Below are 22,241 nucleotides of genomic sequence, written 5' to 3'. Positions count from 1 at the left end.
GCCTGGGTTTGCATCCTAGTGGCATGGGTGCATTCGTTTACTAGAGCTGCCATAACAAAATACCACTAACTGGGCGGCTTAGACAACAGCCATTTATATCTCACAGCTCTGAAGGCTAGAAGTCCACAATCAAGGTGTTAGCAGGGCCATGCTCCCTCCGAAACCTATAGGTGCTTGGCCACTCCTTGACTTGTAGATGTACCCTTCTGATCCTTCATTTGCACATGGCATTCTCCCTGTCTTACATGGCCATCTTATAAGGACATCAGCTGGACTGGATTAGGGGCCTACCTTGCTCCCATGTGACCTCATCTCAACTAATCACGTCTGCAATGACCCTGTTCCTAAACAAGGCCACATTATGAGGTACCTGGGGTTAGCGCTCTGGTGTCTTTTTTCTTGACACCATTTCTGACACCAAATGTGTGTTTTGGTTTTTGTTGTTGTTGTTGTTTTGGCACCAACCAATTCTCCTATATTAATGGGTTGTCCAAGAATTCAATTGAATTCTGACACTATCCAGAATTCACACAGACCCCAAGGGTTCAGTCCCATAAGACTGCCCCTCTTCAGATGCCAGCTGGAAATGTGGTGCCCAGGCTACCCACACTTTTGCCAAAGTCCTGTACTTACAATCACAGCTTTAAAATGAAGGATATAGCTCAGGAACCGCCACATGGAAGAGAAGCACGGTATGGGATTGGGGGCAGAGCTTCTATGCTTTCTCTAGACACACCACCCTCCCAGCACCTCAAAGTGTTCAGCAACCTAGAAGCTCTCCAAATCTTGTTGTTCAAGAGTTTTCATAACCCTGTCTCCAGCTCCCTACTCCCCTACTGGAGGTTGGGGGTTGGGACTGAAAGTTCCATTCTTCACATGTCTGGAGGTCGAGGGTTGGGACTGAAAGTTCCATTCTTCACATGGGTGGTCTTTCTGGCGACCAGTCCCAAGAAACTGCAGCTATCTTGGGGCTCTACCCTGAGTCACATCATTAGCATAAACTCAGATGTGGTGGAGGAAGGGGCTCATTATGAATAAAAAAAGACACTCCTTTCTGCCAGGAAATTCCAAGGGTTTTAGGAGATCTGTGCCCTGCACAGGAGCTGGGAACAAAGACCAAGTATATTTTGTATTATGTCACAGACCCCAACATATCTTTTTGGAGGGAGACCAGATTCAACCCATGACGGTGACTTTGAACAAGACACTTGAACTTAGTCTGTTTTTTCTATCCTACTAGACTGTTGGAAAGAAATATAATAGATGAAAATTAGTTGATTAAAATTGAAATTTGTGCATAATTCAAAAGTTTTATTTTAGCCAAGCTAAAGCTTTCATTTATTCACCAGCTATTTACTGAGCAGCACATGTGTGTGAGGCTCAGCAGGGCCAAGTTCCGGGAATAGAGCAGTGGAGATAAAGATCCAGACCTGCCCCGAGGAATAGACAGTTCAATGGCAGCAAAGGCCATGAAACATATGGCAACTCTTAAAAAAAGCTGAGACCATGATTCTACAAAATCAACATTTTGTAGGGAGCAGAACTTTCAAAGAGAACTGGACTAGAAATTTGGGGGTCTTTTTCTTGGAACCCTGGTGGATCCAGCAGAATGAGGGGTGGGGGTGTAGAGATAAAAACAGTGACATTAGAACTGGATTACCTGTGTTGGAATTCCTACATTTCTGTTTAACTCTCTGTGACCAGGGGCAACTATCTGTGACCAGGGGTAGATGGCTCAAGCTCCGTGTGCCTCAGTTTCCTTTCTCACAAGGATAATATTACTACCTACCTCCTGGGATTGTTTTGAGGTTTAAATTATTTAACACATGGAAAGCACTCACAGCAATGCCTGCCACAGAAAGAATATCCAGTACATGTTAGTGATGATCACCATTATTATTATCTGACTCCTGGAAAAGGACTTGATTTAATAATCTCATGAAACATTTTTTTGGAAAACTAATGTCAACCAAGATTATTGGTCTTGCTGTTGCTTATAACACCCCAAAAATATGACCGTGTGGATAAAAATATGTTGGAAGGAGAAGTCTTTCTAGGAGCCTGAGAATAGCCGTGTAATGATAACTACAAATATCTGTAGTTACAATTTGAGGTAGATAAACTCTGGATCTTATAGAACTGCGGTAAGGTAGGATAGGGAGACTCCTTCGACCTTCTCTGTTTATTTGTTTTTATTTTTAGGAGACTATGGAACCCCGCTTCCTTGGTACTTTCTTCTGCAAGAGTCGTATTGGCTTGGCGGTGAAGGTGAGTCCTTTAAAACACAAATCTGAATGTTTGAAATCAGCTCCTTGGGCTCTGTGCAGGATGCACATGGGTCACAGAGGTGGCCCTCTATGTAAACGGTGTGATTCCTGATGAGTCAGCTGCCTTCCGGGACTCTGCCCCTTGATAGGCATTGCAGCGTCTGGGAGCCCACCTTTCATGAGTCGCTGGGCCCTGTGTGATCATGAATGGCTGATCATGGATAAAGCCCTGTGTCCTGGACACTTTGTCCAGTAGACTAAAGTGCCCTATTTAAAAAAGGCCAAGCCACTTCAGGGTTCAAAGAACTTTTGCAGCTTTTCAGTATAAAGCAGAAATCCAGGGAATCATGAAGGAACTTTTGCATTCGTCTCCCACTGCCTTCCTCGTGCCTTTTCATTCTTCTCTGCCTTTTCCAAATATAAGTAAGTTTATTCTCCCAAGATGCAGACGCCCCCTGGGGCTGAGGCAGAGCTGTTGATCTTCACCGTAATGCCTCAGATTCTCCTGGTGTTGATCTTTCTTAGGGGTGGGGAAGAAGGCTGAAAGGGCATTTGCCCACAACACATCTTAGGTAAAAGGCGCCTTTACTACTGAACCAAACTGGAGGCCTAACTAGAGAAAGTTCTAGAAGCAGGGAAAAACAGACTCTTTTGTGAGGTTTGAGAAAGCAAAGAAATTCCAGAGTGTGAGCGGTGGGGGGCTCCCCTAGAGCTGGGAGGTTCTGCAAGCGAAGGAAGTACTCTCCCATCTGTTTGTTGCTCACCTACCTGTTCTTTACTTTGTATTATTGGGCCTGGGCCAGGACTTACCCTGTAAGCACTGAGATTGATGTTTGTTTTCTCTAGGGGATTAGTCTAGGGCCTTTAAAAGGCTTGGCCAGGATTTTTTGTTTTTTTTTTTCTTTTGTTTTTTGCTTTTGTTTTCACTGGGTCAAACAAACAGCACTTTAACAGCTCAGGATTTTTTCATTGTATTGGCTTATTCATCTTGTCTACCTATAAACTTGTTAATTGTTTACTATAATAAAATTATCATATAATAAATGAAAAATTTCAGCACAGGGGTGTATTCCTAGAATGTTTTTAATGTCAATGTATATCAGGGCTTGTGGGCATTTTTTTTTTTCTCTACAATCCCAACAGATACTCTGCCTCTTAGGAAAAAAAGAAGTCATACGAAAAATATGCTCCTTCAAAAGTGAATCACAAATATGTTTGCCAACGGGAGGCAAATATTTTTCACCTGTCTCATAGGCTGGACTGAAATGGATTTCTAAAACTCTCCAAAACCAGAAAAGAGCTGAGGGTCTCTACCCAACCTCCCTCCTTTCACAGATTAAAAAATAAAAAATGGAGCCCAGGAGACAGCCAGTATCTTCCCCCATTGGTCACTTGGGACAAAATCTGGAACTTGCACATATATTGCCTGGCAGGAAACTCATGCCAGTGATTAAACTCTTTAAGAGGATGTTTCCTCTTGCTATTTCATTACCTATTTGTGCAGTTTGATAGCTAGTAAAGTGATCAAAGGAACCGTGGGGCATAGATTCAAAAGTCCTTCAGGAAGCAGAAGTAGAAGAACAGTACTAGAGGCGGCAGGTCCCTGACCACCAGGCCCACTACCTGCCGCTCCAGCACACTTCCTGCACGTTTTCAGAGGGCAGGGGACAGAGGGGCCCTGGGTGGCTGTTGCATTGAGAAATCTCGCCCTGCTTTTGTGTGTGCACTTGAGGCCGAGAGCCCTTGGATGCTTGGTGACAGTGGTTTCCTCCTGTCCCTGCCTTCCTGTCTGGCAGACTGACTGGTCCTTCTGCTTCTCTTCCCCTTCCAGGATGTCCTGATGTCTTTTTAAACCAAATGCCAAGTTTGCCAAAAAGTGTCTGTGTCTGTGTGTGTGTGTGTGCAATGTGTGCGTTTATACCACACTTCACAATTTGTCCAGGCTTGTATTAATACCATCACCAGGCTCAACCCTGGTGTTAATTCCAAGATACTTAAATGCCCATCTAGGTGAATTTCTCAGGTAAACCATTTCTCAAGCTGTAGTTTAAGCTGGCTGGCTGTCATAGCACTTTGAATAGACTTTGTTTATGTTTTTGTTTTTTGAGACAGAGTCTTACTCTGTCGCCCAGGCTGGAGTGCAGTGGCGCTATCTTGGCTCACTGCAACCTCCACCTCCCGGGTTCAAGTGATTCTCCTGCCTCAGCCTCCTGAGTAGCTGGGATCACAGGTGAGCACCACCACACCCGGCTAATTTTTTTATTTTTAGTAGATACGGGATTTCACCATGTTGGTCAGACTGGTCTCAAACTCCTGACCTTGTGATCTGCCGGCCTTGGCCTCCCAAAGTGCTGGGATTACAGGGGTGAGCCACCACATCTGGCCCCTGAATAGACTTTTACTCAAGGTTCGCCATGACTTTCACATGTTTTGGATTGAAGTAAAATGGACCAGTGGTGGGCTAAAGAAAATTAACTCATTTCAAATTCAAAACTGGTTTTCTTAATTTTTTAAAAATCACAATTTCTGAAACTGTGGGCTCCTCCTGGCACCTTGAGAGGAGGAGGTGAAACTCTCCAAGTCTGAAGCTCCTGTTACAAATCTTCCTCTGGGACTGGCAAAGATTGTGCGATCATGCTTGAGTACCTCACAGCCCTAAAGCAGGTCAGAGGCTGGCTAGGAAACTCATTTGCTCCCCGTACCTCTCCCCTCCTTTCCTGCCTTTGCTGGTTCTCAGCTCCCGGAGGTAGAGTAACACTGGCTTCTGATTGGTGCAGGGTGTTCAACCAGAGAAGAAAGAGCCCTGGAAAAGACCGAGCCCCTAACAGAGGAAACGGAGGATCCGGAACACCCAGAAGGAATACACGGTAAAACCCCAATAAAGAATGCACAGCAGAGGCGAGGAAAAGGCTCTAAGCACTGCAGAGGGCCAGAGCAAAACATCTCATGGCAAGGGTGGAAAGAAGCCCAGGAAACTGACTCTCTCTGTTGACAAGTGTTAAACCAGATCGCTTCTCAGAGGTCCATCTGCATGTGTGTGGAATGAATGGTTCAGCCCAGACATTAGCGCATATTTCCTGGAGAAAGCAAATACCAACTATGTAGTGTGCCTGTGCCCTTGTTAGGCAAATCCCAAGTGGGTTGCACAAATGTGCTGACTTCCGAGGATTTAGCAAGAACAATAACTTTGGTCACTGGGACTTAAAGCGGATATGAGCTATAAGGAAAGACAAAAATAAATGCTTCTGTGTCCAGGGGGAAAGAGACTCCAGGGGAGCTGACTACACTTCACTTACGGCTTACAAATCTAGAAGGCCATTCATTGAAACCATCAGAAGCCTTTCCTGACAGTGGAAGTTACCTAATAATCCCTAAACTGATGGCCCAGGTTTACAAGTTGTGTTTTTCCTGGCTTTTGCTGCCCTCATCTTCTCTCTTAAACTAGTTCTGTATTTTTCCCAAGGCTTTTCATTCCCTAAGCATATGCATTTCTCTGTGGCCAAAATGCTCTGGGTTTAGACAGGCAGCACAGCCCCCGGGCTCTGCCTGACAGGGCAGGAGAGGGTCTGGCTTTTATCCCTCCAGCCCACCACTGCCCACTGCAGTACACCATGCCTCTGGGCAGATCCTCCTCCCACAGTGGAAAGTCGAGGCTGAAATCAGGAGGCTGGGGACTGATTCCACCTCAGTTGCAGCCAAGACCAGGCGGCACAGACAGAAGAAACAGTGGAATTTCTCCCCCTAGGGAAACAAATGCTTAGAGCTACAGTATTAAGATGACAAATTAAGCTGTGCCATATAGGGTGAAATGAAGCAGTGAGAGACGGGAGGTCAGGGAGAAGTGAGAGCACTAGGTGAGGGTCTGCAGTGGAGGGGGCATGGGAGGAGGAAGGAGGGGAGTGGGATTTGAGGGATGGTGATGGGGAGGCATGGACTGCCCTACCCACCTAATTGGAAAACTCTGGGAGTTCTGAGGAGCAAGAAGCCTTAGTCAAAGTCAACTCAAAGATTCAAGCCAAGGTGACTAGGAGAATGGCGGTCCAGAAAAGGTCATGGGAGAGTCTGAAAGCAGACGTTGTTTTGGGAAGATGAAGAGCCTAAGCCGCTTCCAGAAATTCATGAGGAAATGCCCCATGGACTGTTGGCAATGAGGGCCTAGGACCAAGGTTGAGCTTGGGGCCAACTCTCCCTATAGACAGTGAGTGCACTCTGATGAGCATGGGCTCTGGGTTCAAATCCCGACTCTGCCACTCATGCCTATGTGTCCTTAATAGGAGAGTTGATGTCTCTGTGTCTGAGGTTTCCTCGGCTATGGAAATGTGCCTAATAAATGTTTACACCTTAGGACCGTTATGAAAGTACATTGAGGTAATTTGTGTAAAGCAGTTGAAGCAGTGCCTAGCATATAGGAGGTGCTATATAAATGTTTGATGCTATTATTACTATTATTATTCTGCAGTCTACAGGGGCAGGTGATGTTACAGGCAGAAGACAAGGTCTGGAGAAAAAGCCCTGGGGCCGTGTAATTAGGCATTATGTTTACATCATGTTCATTATTTTCCCCCAAGACTCCTTCTTTGAACGTGAGCATCCAGGGTGGGTTCCTGGGGTATGTGTGAAGAATCTGGTGAAGATTTTTGAGCCCTATGGCCGGCCAGCTGTGGACCGTCTGAACATCACCTTCTACGAGAACCAGATCACCGCATTCCTCGGCCACAATGGAGCAGGGAAAACCACCACCTTGTGAGTCTTCCAGCAGAGAAGCTGGCTGCCGTGCTAGCCTGTCATTTCCTGGCTTAGTCTTTCCCTGTCAGCGGCTGTCTCCTCTTTCCCACAAAGTTTAGTAACAAACATTTGTGGCCCCAAGAATGTGTAAAAGCTTGCTGCAGTATTCAAAGCTCACTCATATGTATTCTCTTGAGGGGGAGGTAGAATAAGTTTATTGCCCCTTTTGTGTGCCGGGGAAGTGGACATTCATTCAGAGAGTTGAAGTGACTTTCCTGAGGCCACCGAGTTGTCATGGCTCAGTGGGGGCAAAAGCCAGGCACCTCGGTTGCCTCTTGTTTCTCACACCTTGAGTCTTTCCCCCATCCCAACAGTCCATGGTGGTGATCAAGTGATGGCCACTGTCATCACGTGCACCGAAGTATTGAGTCCTGCTATTTCCCTATTTCCTTTCTCTTTGCTTTGCTTTCTTTTTTTTTTTTTTTTTTTTTTTAGACAGTGTCTCACTCCATTACCCATGCTGGAGTGCAGTGGTGAGTGCAGTGGTGTGATCTTGGCTCACTGCAACCTCCACCTCCCAGGATCAAGCGATTCTCCCACCTCAGCCTCCCAAGTTGGTAGGACTACAGGTGCATACCACCACACCCAGTTAATTTTTGTATTTTTTTTTTTTTTTTTTTTTAGTAGAGACAGGGTTTCACCATGTTGGCCAGGCTGGTCTCAAACTCCTGACCTCAGGTGATCTGCCCACTTCAGCTTCCCAAAGTGCTGGGATTACAGGCATGAGCCACCACACCAGGCAGAGTCCTGCTATTTTCAAGGAAAATTCCTTTTCCTGCCGATCATTAGGCAGGCTTCAACATCAGCTGATGAGGGTTAGTGGTAGTTCTGGAGAAAGTAAAAAAAAAAAAAAAATCAGTCTCTAGAGGGGCCTGTGGAGTAACCGCCTGGCAACAGAAGGTCAGGGCACGGAAGGCGAAGGGCTCTGCGTGGACCTGTCAGCTCCGCAGGCGTCCCACTCTCCTCCAAGGAACCCGAGCGCCATCTGCTGAGAGGAGAACAGGGCCCGCCATAGTTTCTCAAGCAGCAGCAGACATGGACCTCGCAGGGGGCAGTGAACCCACGTGACACAGTTTTCACGTCCTTTGGAGAGCCCCAGGAAGGAACAGCAGTGTGTACACCCTGTGATGGAATGTTCTCTAGGGCGGTTCAGTGTGAATGGAATGTGCGGCCGGTGCCATTCTATTTGGTTCTGTTTCCCTCTAGTGGTTGATCCGCGGAGATTTCAGCTTCTCCATCAGGACAAGTTCAGATAGCCTGAGATGGTATCAGAACTCAGGGACAGAGCTGGGTGTGGCGGTCCTGCATCCATCTGATGTCTCTCCATGCTAACTGATAGGGTCAGAGAGCTGGAAGCAAAGTCCAGCACCCCAGGGCTCCGCAAAGGCAAACACATTACTTCATCAGCTGCTGACATGCAACTTCCCCCGGGGGTTAAAACAATGTTTAATACTAACGGTGATCATATTTTTGAGTTTTACTTTATGCTGGCTCTGTTCTAATGTTGTAAGTGTATTAACTCATTTAAGCCTTACAACAACCTAGGGACATGGGAGTCATAGTTCCCATTTTACAAAAAAAAAAAAAAAAAAAAAAATGCCCACCGTTGCTCTTGGGCTTTTTATGTTTTGGATCCAAAGCTAATACTGATGGTGGTAATTCCCATGCCTGGCTTCCATCAGTTAATCAACAAATACCTAGGACTGCTTAGTTATCGCCTTCATCAAGACCTTTCCTGGCTTTATGATGATGACACCTGGCTTTCCAATAGCCATGACTGCTCACCCACGAGGCAAAGCCTTGAGTCATGCACCAAACACCTTTTATTGATCCTCTCGAACACCAGGCTCCGTGATGGCTGAGCTGGGGATACCTGTGACTGCACATGAACATTCTGAGGCTGGGAATCCCAGAGGCCCTCAGCGTTGGCCTGGGAGCCCCAGGAAATAAGTAGCAGAGAAGGACGACCGAGGTGGCCCTCTGCATTAGGGCCTGGATGCACACGCTGGTGCTAAGGGGGCCCCACAGTTAATAGCAGTTTGGGTTTGATTGACAGCTCAGGCAGGAATCCAGTGAGAGTTCTCACTGAACACGGTGTGGGGCGGCCCTCCTAAGGCATGTTGCTAAAGGCCATCTCTTCTGCCACTGACTCCTGTGTTCCGCAGGTCCATCCTGACGGGTCTGTTGCCACCAACCTCTGGGACTGTGCTTGTTGGGGGAAGGGACATTGAAACCAGCCTGGATGCAATCCGGCAGAGCCTTGGCATGTGTCCACAGCACAACATCCTGTTCCACCAGTAAGCAACGCAGGAACTGAGACCTCCCCATCCCGTCTCCTCACCTCTGCCCCCAGCACACTTTTCTAGAGCCCAGCTCAGGAGTGCTGGGCCTGGGCACAGGCAGAGATACAGACTCTTACTTGGTTTCCCCCGTGTTTAAGGTCCTTTGTCCTACTTGCAGTGAGAATTGTCCCTCAGAATATGGGACTCTGGCTCTGCTGCTCAGAGCTGAGGGCTCCCCCCTCAGAAGGGTGAGGCTGCCTTCACTCTGACAGAGCAGCTGATTGATCCCCGAGCCCCTTCTGCAGCCCTGAAGTACTTCCTTTCAGGGACCAAAGACAGGAGGACCACTGTTCCTTTTTCCTGTGTAAGCCACGGCATGAAAGGCAAACTTTTCAGGGGGCTTTTCAGTTACTTTTTTCCCCCAATAACGTATCTTTTATTTCTTATCTAAGAAGCTATGCATAGTCATTGTGAAAGAAAAAAAAGGAAGGGAGGGAGGGAGGAAGAAAAGGAAGGAAGTAAGAAAGGAAGGAAGGAGGAAGAAGGAAGGAAGGAAGGAAGGAGTGAAGGAAAAAAGAAAGGGAGAGAGGGAGGGGATGAAGGGAGGGGAGGGGAGGGAAGAAAAGGGAAGGGGAAGGAGGAAGGAAAGGGAAGGAGGGAGGAAGGAAATATAGGTAAACAAAAAATCGAAAATAAAAGTCACCTGTAATTTCACTACTCAGAGATAACCACTGTTAACATATTGGTATATAAGTTTTTAGAACTTTCTCCTATACATGTATAGATAGATAAATACATATACTTTAAAATCATAAAGAATAGTAAAACTATGCATACAATTTTATAACCTGACATTTTTTTCAAAAAAGGATTGCTTTTTTAAACATAAGATATCATGAACATCTTTCATGTCATTACATATTCTTCTATAAAATAATATTTAATATTTACAGACTATTCCATTGTATGAATGAACCATGTAAGCCATCCTCTTATTAGCTATTTAAGCAGGGTCTGCTATTTTTGTTTTGTATCATAAACACCACTGCAGTGAGCATCTTGATTGCTAAATCAAGAATACTTGTCCTCAATTATTTCTGTAAGATCGGCTGCTAGAAGTGGAAGTGCTGAGCCATTGCTTTTCTCGTTGTCCCGTCCTCCTAGCCTCACGGTGGCTGAGCACATACTGTTCTATGCCCAGCTGAAAGGAAAGTCCTGGGAGGAGGCCCAGCTGGAGATGGAGGCCATGTTGGAGGACACAGGCCTCCACCACAAGCGGAATGAAGAGGCTCAGGATCTATCAGGTGCTGGGAGTTGGATGGAGACAGGGCCACAGATGGCAAATCCATGACTTCCCAGTGCACCCAGGAGGCAGGGGAGGCTTGGAGCAGGAGAGCTTCTAAGGGTGGGAACACCTCTGTGAAGTTACCCAAAAAATCTAAGAGCAGCCCCCAGAGCATTATCCCTGCAGAGCAGTGTCTCACAGCAGCCTGGGTTTTATTTGTCCTGAGGTTGATGTGTTTGAACAGTCTTCAAAGGGTCTGATCCAAGGAGGCGATGGTTGCCCTTTCTGCATTTACAAAGCCTCAACAGTATTAGGGCTTTGAATGCTATGAACATCTAAGAGGCAGCATCAAACCGCTGCTGGATTAGGGTGCCCCCACAATGCCACTGGCCCTGGGCCTTTCTCGTCCCCACCCTCCACAGTCCCTTAACTCTCCTATCCTTCTTGTGCCTCCAGGTGGCATGCAGAGAAAGCTGTCAGTCGCCATTGCCTTTGTGGGAGATGCCAAGGTGGTGATTCTGGACGAACCCACCTCTGGGGTGGACCCTTACTCAAGACGCTCGATCTGGGACCTGCTCCTGAAGTATCGCTCAGGTAACAGCCACTGCTCAGTCTCCTGGGCTCTCACTGTGGCTCTACCTGTGGTCCCCACTCTCTCACCTGGCATAGCTGAGTACAGGAACCACCATGGCTACACTTAGAAGGGGGTTTGTCAGTGACTTGGTGAATCTAAGTTCCAACTAAAGCCTCCTGAGGTTTTTAAAAATATAAACAGGGAATCATTGATGAGGCAACCTATTTCCAAAAATATTTTAGAAAATTCTCTCGACCTGCAGCCCTTCTGTCTGAAATGATGGATGCTACTCTAGGTGAAAGTCCTCTCTGACCATGGGGACCCAGGTCACCTGCAAACATACCTAGAAGCTCCATAGCTGTCAGATGACCACTCAGGACCAGTGTGAAGGTGACCTGGTGGGCATTCGGTGCTCCAGAGGATGGCCGCAGATGGAAGTGGCTCCTCTGTCATGGCACCTCTCAGACAAGGGGCTCAGATTGGAAGACACAGCAGGCAGAGCTGAGTGCTCATAGAGGTTAATAGCATGGTTCAACCCCATGATCAAGCCAGAGCTTTCCCCTCACTCTACTCACACAGCATTGCCCTGTGCCTTTCTCTGAGGGTTTGTCATCCTGGAATCCTCATTGCTGTTTTCTTCTTCAATTTTTTTTTTTTTTTTGTGAGACAGAGTCTCGCTCTGTCGCCCAGGCTGGAGTGCAGTGGTATGATCTCCACTCACTGCAAGCTCCGCCTCCCAGGTTCACACCATTCTCCTGCCTCAGCCTCCCGAGTAGCTGGGACTACAGGCGCCTGCCACCATGTCCGGCTAATGGTTTTTGTATTTTCGGTAGAGATGGGGTTTCACCATGTTAGCCAGGATGGTCTTGATCTCCTGACCTCAGATGATCTGCCCACCTCGGCTTCCCAAAGTGCTGGGATTACAGGCATGAGCCACCGCATCTGGCCTGCTGTTTCCTTTTAATGACATCTCCAGTTAGGGAGAGTATGCACGTGTGTGTTCTTTATGAAGATTATAAATATAAATGCAAAGCTTAATGATCCAGAAAATGTATGTATGAAACTCACTAGATGCTGACCATAATACATAAGCCCCTAATATGGAGATTTATTTGAATCAGATCCTATGCTGGATGCAGAGACACTGTGTGTGGCAATGCCTTACAGTATGTAGGATGCTATGAAATGTTAGTTATTATTGTCCTAATATCCTGGAATTTGCTGCTGAATTAGTTCCCTTGGATTTTTTTTAGTTAATTCCTGATTTTTGCAACTATGTAGCCAGGAAATTGCTGTACACCCTTTACCAACCACACCTAACCCAGGGCAGGGCTGGTGATTGCCCTGGCCCCTACCTTGCAGGCAGAACCATCATCATGTCAACTCACCATATGGACGAGGCCGACCTCCTTGGGGATCGCATTGCCATCATTGCCCAGGGAAGGCTCTACTGCTCAGGCACCCCACTTTTCCTGAAGAACTGCTTTGGCACGGGCTTGTACTTAACCTTGGTGCGCAAGATGAAAAACATCCAGAGCCAAAGGAAAGGCAGTGAGGTAGGTGTCTGCCCAGGGAAGGACCCTGGCCTGGGTGAGAAGGAGCACACAGCACGGGGCTGCCACTCCAGACAGGGCTACTCACACAGGCTCTCGTCATCAGAATCAGTGTCTTTGTTCTGGGACCATTTGCAGAAGATTTCGATGAACATATTCTGAAGCCTCCTCCTACAGAGATGCTTTAGCCAAAATGAAACAACTAGCTTTAAATGGTCTGCAATTATTACATGCCAGATTACACACCAGGATCCCAAGCTTCAGATGTGGTTTGGTGCAACGTAGAAGTGAGTGTCTTATTTTGTAAGGTTAGGCTGTTCTAAGAGCAATTGGTTAAACTTCGTTCTTTTTTCATTTCAACATTCATATTCCCTAATTAAACCTGAATTTCAGTGGTAAGTGAAGACTAAGAGGAGGCCTCCTTGGGTGCTATAACATAAAAATGATGAAGCCAAAATATACCAACCAACGGAGACCACTTCAGCACATCAGACCCAGTTTTATGTCTGTGCTGCCAAGTGGACAAACTGTGTCATCCTAGGCAAATTATTTAATTCCTCCTTATTTTTTTTCCAGTCCAGAGGTCTTTTTTTTTTTTTTTTAACACCTAGTATGCCATGAATTCACAGGGAATAGGTTCCAGCAGCTCAGGCTCCTTCCCATTGGTTCTCACAAAGTGTACTTCTCTGGGTGGAGCAGGCTGGCGCTTCAGTGGAACCCAGGTACCTTTCTCTTTGGCTTCTTTCTTTTTCTGATCATTTTCCTTCACGCGTTTCAGGAAGCCATCTCGGCTCCTAGAGTGCTTAATGTGCTCAATACGCACATTAATTCTCTTGGCAAGAATCTTGCCCTTAACTTGTTTGTTTACAACAATGCCAACAGCATGCTGGGTAACATTGTAGACTCTTCCAGTTTTGCCATGGTAACACTTGTGGGGCATTCCTTTTTGAACAGTACCCATTCCCTTGATGTCTACACCTTTCTTATAGATTCACATATACGTGGCCAAAGAAACAACTCCATGTTTTCTAAAAGGCCTAGAGAACATATATCGGCTGCCTCTCCTCTTTCCCTTTGTGTTCGTCATTTTGGCAAATTACTGGAAGATGGCGGTTCTGGCTGAAAGGCCCTCCTTATTTTTTTTAATTTTTTTTTCTTCTTCACATGTTAAATGAAGCTGATGACCTCTGCTTCTGCTTCTTAGGGATGTGAAGATAAATGAGATAAAGTATTATAAATGTGCTCTGGGCTTCTTAAGAACAGGCATCGCTCACATTCAAATGGTCACGAATATGACATGGCAACATTATTTATGCCTCTGGTTTAAGTGTCTGGCTGCTGCTGGGGTTTCCTGTTTCCATCCACAGCGAGGGAGGCGCAGAATGTCTCCCACAGGCAGAACCTACAGCTGCCACATAATTGAAGACAAGCCAAAGGGACCCTTGGAGGTTCTGCTGCTCTCTGTGCGTGACTCACACACTCTAGGATAAAATCAAGCGACTACACCCTCAGAATGCTCAGATGAATTAACAGATTAAACAGTGAAGAAAAAAATGTGTTGACTACACTTGGCAGTGAGAAATAAATAAAGCAGGCAGTGACAGCAGCCAGCATCAGGGAGAGGCTGTCACTGAAGGGATGTGTATCTTGTCAGTCATCCTGTCCATCTGTCTGTTGCAGGGGACCTGCAGCTGCGCGTCTAAGAGTTTCTCCACCACTTGTCCAGCCCACGTCGATAACCTAACTCCAGAACAAGTCCTGGATGGTAAGGACTGGACGGGCCATACTTGGGTTCCTGTCTGGCAGCCATCTCCCACTATTGCTGGGTGTGTCCTGTTGTGATGCATTTTAATGGGAGCAAAGAGAACACTGCGTACTTCTCAAGGTCACGCAGTTGTTCTTTCGCTTTGAGCTTCTTTCTCCTCGTCCACCTTCCTTCATTCCCAAAAGGATTTTAAAAGACATGCACCTAAGGGCCCTCTCCCTTTAATTAGGAATACACTCTGCTCTTACCCTTAGTAAGCCTTCATTCCTGGGGTCTCCCTGCCCTGGCTCCAGGCCACATTCCTTAGTGTGGGGAGAGCTTCTTTTACATGTGTGACATGGCGCCCTCTAGTGGAAGCATGGTGATGCACGGCTCTTCCAGTGAACTTGGGGAGTCAGATTGCATGTGTGGATGGCAAGTCTGGAAATAGCATACACTCCTATTACACTCCTGATTCTCCCCTCAGCTTCCCAACTTCCCAGTGAGTCTCCCTTTAATTAGGATGCACTGAAGCTCTCAGGGGTGCCCCCATCTCCAGGGAGCTGCAGTAGAGAGGCTATCCCCTCTCTATGTGAGAGAACATGTGAGAAGCAGATTCCCACACAGGAGCAAAACTAAGCTTATGTACTGATACAAGTTAATGAATGGGGAAAGTACCTGCTTATCAAAGAAAAAGCACATTTTTCTATTTAGCACAAACTTTTTCTAAATGTTAAGAATTTACTGATTGAAGTCCGGTGAAGCAAGAGAACTGGACAATGTTTGTGTCGTCCGATCATTACAACTGGAGGGAACATGCCCGGAGAGCCGTCGTCACGGTTCATGCACCTGCCTTCTCTTTACACTGAGAGACCCTGTGAGGAACAGAAAACATCTTTTTAGGATGACACTTCTGGGTCTTCCTCCTAGCCTGCCTTCCTGTGGTTATCTATCGCCCCACTCTCTGAATCTTGGTCAAGAAGTTTATATTTGTTTTAAATTAATACTAATATGTTAAGTTACTGTGATTTGCCAAAACTGGGTTGGAAACAAGGCCTGAGTGGCTGAATGATTCTTTTTTTTTTTTTCAATTACTTTATTTCTAAATGAAGATTTTCTTTGTATAGAATCGGGATGCCGTGAATGGTGGGAAATGCAGTCCATAGTTAGGCCTCAAATAAGACAGGGAAAATCATTTAATCCTCAGTTAGCTCCTTGAAAGTCCTTTCACTCAAACACACCCACACACCACACACACACTCACGGACCTCCCTCCCAGATGCCCAAAGCCCTGCTGACCTACAGAGCTACTTCTGGAAAGGCTGACACATGCCTAAGACACAATTCCTGGGAATCCAGCAGCTTTGGGTTCAATTTCCTTCCTAAGAGAACAATGAACATGACCCCTGGAGAGCGATTAGGGCAGAGCTGCTTCCTTAACATAAAGGACTCTCCAGCCTCCGTATGAAGTCATCCCAGAGCTAAAGACAATCAAGTCCAACTTGCAGATTTGACATAAAGAAGACTTCCAATCCAGCTAGGCAGAAGGATTTTGGTTGAAAGCCATGAAATCCCTTCATATGGATCATTTTTTAAACAACAATAAAAGAAAAGAACCTACTGGGTGTCCTCAAGTCTGAGAGCTGCTTTCTGAGAGTTGTGTTTTGAGTCCTGGAATCCCTCTCCCTTTGACCTGCCTCTCAAGACAGTGTGTGAGAGAACTCTCTCTTCAAGTGTATGTAAGTGAGGTTTTTACAGTTAGATTTTTAATTTTAAGGTAATACACACTTGTACACAAAATTCAATTCTGAATGCATACATGTGTCAGATAAACAGTTGATACCTGACACTTGTTCACAGTCCATGATATGCACCCCATATCCTACCCCCTCCCCCAGCTTCTCCCCATGGCTTCTCAACCCCCCTCTGCATTTCCTGTGAGCTGAGGATTCAGTTTTGTTTGTGGAGGCAGGTGCAATCCCAAGAGAAACTGTGCAGTCTTCTGAGAAGTTAGAGCAGGCACGGGTGTGTGATTTAGGGAAGGCGCTTCTCACTCAGCTTGGTCACCAGTTCCAGGTTTGTGTCTTGGGCAAGTCCCCCATAGCTGAGGACAGACCAGAAAAATGAAAACGACTTTGACTTAGCCCTCAAGTTTTCAGTGAATGAGAATGAAAAACAACCATGACTAAGAGATTTCTTACCGAGATGATGTAAACGACAACAATAGCAGCCAGCACTCACCTAGGTGCCAGGTGTTTCTCTAACTGCTTTGTGCAGTTTAACTCATCCGGTCCTCAAAAACAACAATGAAGTGGATACCATTATTTTCCCCTTTTCACAGATGAGGAAACTCGAGTGTGACCCACCCAATGTAACATAGCTTGAGGGGACAGAACGTTTGGTTGAACAGAGGAGGAACTGGCACAGGAAAGTTGCATGACTGCACCCCCCGCCTCGCCCCCAGGTTGCACAGCTGGCTAGTGGGGAGGACTCTGCTTCCATTTCCCTCTGCCTCTCAATGGTGATCTCAGGGCCAACTAAGCTAAAAACAGACTTGATGGAGCATCAGTCCTCTGAGAGAGTCACTGCCGAGATACAAAATGCCTCTTCCTCAAAGGGGAGGTGGAGAGAAGTAGGAAACCTGGGTAACCTCACCATCTTCCAGGTTCTGGAAAACAGAGCTGGCATCAGTCTTTTTTCTTGTCCTAGGGGATGTAAATGAGCTGATGGATGTAGTTCTCCACCATGTTCCAGAGGCAACGCTGGTGGAGTGCATTGGTCAAGAACTTATCTTCCTTCTTCCAAGTAAGAATTTCAAGCACAGAGCATATGCTAGCCTTTTCAGAGAGCTGGAGGAAACGCTGGCTGACCTTGGTCTCAGCAGTTTTGGAATTTCTGACACTCCCCTGGAAGAGGTAAAGTAGAGATTCCAGCTGGTTTCTGTCAAGTGCCAGAAGTGGTGGTTCCTTGAAAAAGTCTAACGTTAGAGCAAAGTTGTGTAAAAGCAAAAAGCCATCATTCCTCACCCAAGCATAGCAACTATCTTTATTTTTGGCATACTTCCCGCTTCTCTGTATGCATACATATTTTATGTAGTTGTGGTTACTGTGTGCTTACGTTTTTGCATTTATAGAAGACGATGTTCTTAGATAAAGAGTCATAATGGGTTTTCTTCCCATTATGAAGCAATACCCAACAAAACGGAGCTTGGGTTAGATTTTTCTGAGAGTAGGAATGACTAAATAAAATTCTCTCTTTTTTTCTTCTTGACAGATTTTTCTGAAGGTCACGGAGGATTCTGATTCAGGACCTCTGTTTGCAGGTATGGTGCTGGAGACTGTGGCTTGTCCCCTTCCTCTCCCCCCTCCCAAGTTCTATCTTGAAAGTCTAAGGGGCTGGGTGCGGTGGCTCATGCCTGTAATCCCAGCAATTTGAGAGGCTGATGCAGATGGATCACCTGAGTTCGAGACCAGCCTGGCCACATGGTGAAACCCCGTTTCTACTAAAAATACAAAAGTTAGCTGGGCATGGTGGCGCGCACCTATAATCCCAGCTACTCAGTAGGCTGAGACAGGAGAATCGCTTGAACCTGGGAGGCAGAGGTTGCAGTGAGCAGAGATTGTGCCACTACACTGCAGCCTGGGTGACAAGAGCAAAATCCGTCTCAAAAAAAAAAAAAAAAAAAAAAAAAAGTCTAAGGAAAAAGTCATGAAACAACAAAGAAGGCAAATATTCCTCCATAGTGTCTGACTCCCCAGTAGTAGGCACTTTGCATCCTAGATGGCTTTGAGTGACAAAGGAATAACAGACTGAGTTAGGTCTGGGTGGGGACACTTTGGATGAATGAGGATTCTTATGGAGGTCAGCTTGGTAGCTCCGTCCCTCAGCTTCTCATGCTGGGTCCCCAGTCCCTTGTTCCTGCCACGTCATCGTTCTCATCTCCTCCTGTCATCTCCAGCAGGCCTCGGATCCATCCCTGTCTGCATGAGTGACAGCTGGCAGAGTCCTTAGTGTTTATTAAACACAACTCAGATGCCAGTCTCCTGGCCCCTTTGAGATCAACATAAAATCATTTTGAACCCTTATTTAGTGGTCTATGGGCTTTGAAAACATGGGGACCAAAATTCCTATGGATTCTAGAAGTCTCCCTTCTACCTGTGTCAGCCTGGGCACCAACTAACTCCTTCCATAAACTTTTAACAAACCCACAGCCACACAAAGCATCTGTGAGTGTAGCAGAGTTTACGGCAGAGGGTGGAGGGTGGGGAGATAGACATGTGACAGGGTTACCTGCCACACAAACAGAAACTACTCCTGATAGAACACGAGGCGTCCATCCACACTGTAAAATCCTCCCCTGGTGCAGGCAAAGCTTTGCAGCGATTTTCCTTTGCTGCCCCTGGGTTCCTAACACCTCCTAAAGCATGAGTTACCTCCTTCTTCTCAGTGTGGCATATTTCAATGTTTTCCTGTTGGAGTGTTTCCTCTTTATGGGGATTCTGGAATGAGCTCTTAAGATAACTTGGTTTTCATCTTTCTTCATAAGTGATCCCAAACATCTATCTACTATGCCTAGAACTACCAATGGACACATATACCAGCCCAGATAGGCTTCAGCCCATCCCAGTACATCACGTGGTGGTCAAAAGATGTAGTCATCCTGGCAGAGTGGGGGTGGAGCAGGAAGCAGTTCTCTCCAGGGGGCAGGAGCAGTTCACCACACAGCCCAAGTTTCTTTCAAGCTCTGCTGACACAGAAGTTGAATAATCTCAGCTCACCCAAAGTCAAAGACTTATATTAACCAAGACCAGAATGAAAATATGCTAATTTATATCAGAAGCTTTGCTGGATTCAAGAGTTAGGGCCTTGTACCTGTGCCGAATATTCCGTCTTGATAAATAGGCCCTCTCAGAATAAATTACACATCAGAGGACTGTTTAGTCAGCATAAGCGTAGAACAGGATATTCCAAAGATACAGTCAAGGGGAGTGGGTAAGAGTGTAGCTTCTGGAGTGAGGCCGACCAAACATCAAACCTGAACTTCATAATTTGCAAACTTACTGGCTTTGGGTAAGTACTTAGCCTCTTTGTACCTGTTTCCCCATCTGCAAAATGGAGATAATAATAGCATCTACTTGTAGCATTGTTGAGAGGATTAAATGAGTTGATGCTTGCCAAGTTATAAAACAGTATACGATCGCTGATTAAAAATTAGCAACTCTAGACTCAAGGTTTACAAACCATCTTTTACCTCAAAGCACTTAACATCCACTGTCTTATCTGATTATCACTGTAATCTCATGAAGCGGGTAGGGCAGGGGTCTGCCGCCTCTGGGGGAACTGAGCTCACAGGTTGGAGGGTTTGCCTAAAGTCACCCAGGCCTCTGGGTCTCACTCTCTGGTCTTGGCTCTCAAATCTGGGATGCTCAATGCCACACTCTCAGCCACTTTTCAGAGGGCTAAGTACATTTATTTTGAATTAACTCAGTCTTAGAGGATGTCACTTTCTGACCTTGTCTCCAGAGTTTAAAGGAACCTGTAGCTGTGCATTGGGGTCACACATTGCGTGGCATGGACAGGGTCTGTGGCTGACTGCCACGGTTACTACTTGAGACCGTCATTACAGCAGTTACTACGGTTACTGCCTGAGAACGTCATTACAAGACTGAACGAAGGGATGAACATAGAAATGATAACAAAAAACCAACGTAACTCTTTTAAGGAAAGGCTAGCATCGGGAAGAAGAGAAGAAGAAAAGGTCTTCCTGCTTCTAGTGAGTAAAGGCAACCCCCTAAGCTTCTGCAGCCCGTCGTTATTTATTGGGTAACAAGAGCAAGGAGCAGGAGGTAACGATTGGTCAGCTGCTTAATTGATCACAGGTTCATATTGTTACTGACAGGTTTCAATTATGCCTAATCATCAGAAACATTTGTGCAGCCTCCAGCAAGTGTCGATGCCTCTTCTGAAGGGGTGGCTCACAGTCAGTAACTAGAAAGCAGCAGATAACCAGGGACAAACTGGCGATTCTGAATAGGCCTGGAACCCTTAGCTCTGGCCATGTCAGTGGGCTCCAGTCAGGATGGAGCCTTCGGGGAGAGATCAAAGCTCAGAGGTTTGAGATGATATCAGCCAGCAAAAAGGAGGGGCAGCAGGGATCCTCCCAGAGGGAGGGCCAGCCATAGTAGACATCAAATCTGAGCCCAGATCAGGAGAAGGAGCCGGCAGAACTGGGGCTCTGGCACCGAGAACCGGCAGAACTTCGCCCCTCTGATTGCAGGTACCAGGGCTGGGGCTGCCACCCGGCCTTCGCATTCCCAGGCCTGGCACATCATAGATAAATGTAGTTGAAAGGATGACTGAGCTGACCCAATTCCCTTTACAACTGTCCTTGTCCTGGGGGGCTTGAGGAGGGTTAAGAAAGCAGCTAGGGACCAACGAACAGTCCTCTAGGCTCTCCGTGTCCAGCAATAATTGTTTGGCAAATGAGCATTAATCAGTGACTATAAACTATAGCTTCAACATAACCGACAATTTGCAATGGTTTCTAGAGCATGCTCCCATGTGTTATCTCATTTAATTTTCAAAACAATCCTGTGAAATATTCTTTTTTGTTTGTTTGTTTTTGAGATAGGGTTTTGCTCTGTCACCCAGGCTGGAGTACAGTGGCCCGATCATAGCTCACTGCAGCCTTGACCTCCTGGGCCAAGGGGTCCTCCCACCTCCACCTCCCAAGTAGCTGAGACTACAGGCCCACACCACCGTGCCTGGCTAATTCCTTTTTTAATTGTTTACGGAGACAGGGTCTCCCTATGTTGTACAGGCTGATCTGAAACTCCTGGGCTCAAGCAATCCTCCCAGCTTGGCCTCCCAAAGTGCTGGGATTACAGGCATGAGCCACCATGCCTAACCTCACTTTCATTTTACAGATGAGGAGTCTGAGAAAACTCAGATTTAGGCAGATTGAGTCACTTCCCCAAATTTATGTATCTTGTAAGAATCCATATTCAAACCTCAGTCCCCTAACTCTTAGTTCATTAATTTTTCTACCAGTTCTCAGTATACTCTAAGAATTCAGAAAGAACCACATTGACTCTGATTTTTCATTTGTTTAAGTACACAGGTAATAGGTGAATGTATTTTGTTGTTTAAAACTTCATATAATACACAAAAGGCTAAAGTCTCACTTCTCACTTCCTCTCCCCTTTCTATCCAATTCTCCTCCCCAGCTTCTGCTGACAGTCGGTGGGCATTCTTCCAGAGTTTTACAGTTATGTGTGTGTGTGTACATAAGATGTCAGTTTTTCTTTGTGTACGATACATAAATTTTAAACATAAATGTGAATGTATTACACATATTGACCTGCACCTTAGTTTTTTTGTGTGTTTGCTTTGTTTTGTGCTGTGCTGTTTGAGAGGGAGTCTTGCTCTGTTACCCAGGCTGGAGTGCAGTGGTGCAGTCTCAGCTTGTGTAACCTCTGCCTCCTGGGTTCAAGTGATTCTCCTGCCTCAGCCTCCTGAGTAGCTGGGATTACAGGTGCCTGCCACCATGCCTGGCTAATTTTTGTATTTTTGTAGAGAGGGGGTTTCACTAGGTCAAGCTGGTCTCGAACTCCTGACCTCAAATGATGCACCCGCCTCAGGTCCCGAAGTGCTGGGATTACAGGTATGAGCCACCGTGCCCAGCCAGTTTTGTTTTTTTTATTAACTAAGTTACATATTTTAAACCTCTCCATGTCAATGCTTTTAGAGCT

The 22,241-nt window shown here is 46.2% G+C and overlaps 1 protein-coding gene and 1 pseudogene across 2 annotated transcripts in view; one reads left to right on the top strand and one right to left on the bottom strand.

Annotated features, from left to right (window-relative positions):
* ABCA4 (ATP binding cassette subfamily A member 4) overlaps positions 1-22,241 on the top strand; it is a 128,400-nt gene that overhangs the window by 67,822 nt on the left and 38,337 nt on the right. Inside the window, exons 17-26 of the mRNA XM_021921000.2 lie at positions 2,203-2,268; positions 5,045-5,134; positions 6,836-7,010; positions 9,218-9,349; positions 10,499-10,638; positions 11,076-11,213; positions 12,556-12,749; positions 14,427-14,511; positions 17,200-17,405; positions 17,764-17,812. Of these exons, the coding sequence (XP_021776692.1) occupies positions 2,203-2,268; positions 5,045-5,134; positions 6,836-7,010; positions 9,218-9,349; positions 10,499-10,638; positions 11,076-11,213; positions 12,556-12,749; positions 14,427-14,511; positions 17,200-17,405; positions 17,764-17,812 (1,275 nt within the window). The remainder of the gene's footprint in view (positions 1-2,202; positions 2,269-5,044; positions 5,135-6,835; positions 7,011-9,217; positions 9,350-10,498; positions 10,639-11,075; positions 11,214-12,555; positions 12,750-14,426; positions 14,512-17,199; positions 17,406-17,763; positions 17,813-22,241) is intronic.
* Positions 13,320-14,539, bottom strand: LOC103886899 (annotated as a pseudogene). Its single transcript, XR_650748.4, has one exon. The product of XR_650748.4 is annotated as a 60S ribosomal protein L21 pseudogene (transcript).

Source organism: Papio anubis, chromosome 1 (assembly GCF_008728515.1).
Source record: "Papio anubis isolate 15944 chromosome 1, Panubis1.0, whole genome shotgun sequence".
Lineage (NCBI taxonomy): Eukaryota > Metazoa > Chordata > Mammalia > Primates > Cercopithecidae > Papio > Papio anubis.
Note: the sequence above shows the minus strand (reverse complement) of the source record. Positions and strands in the feature narration are given on the sequence as shown.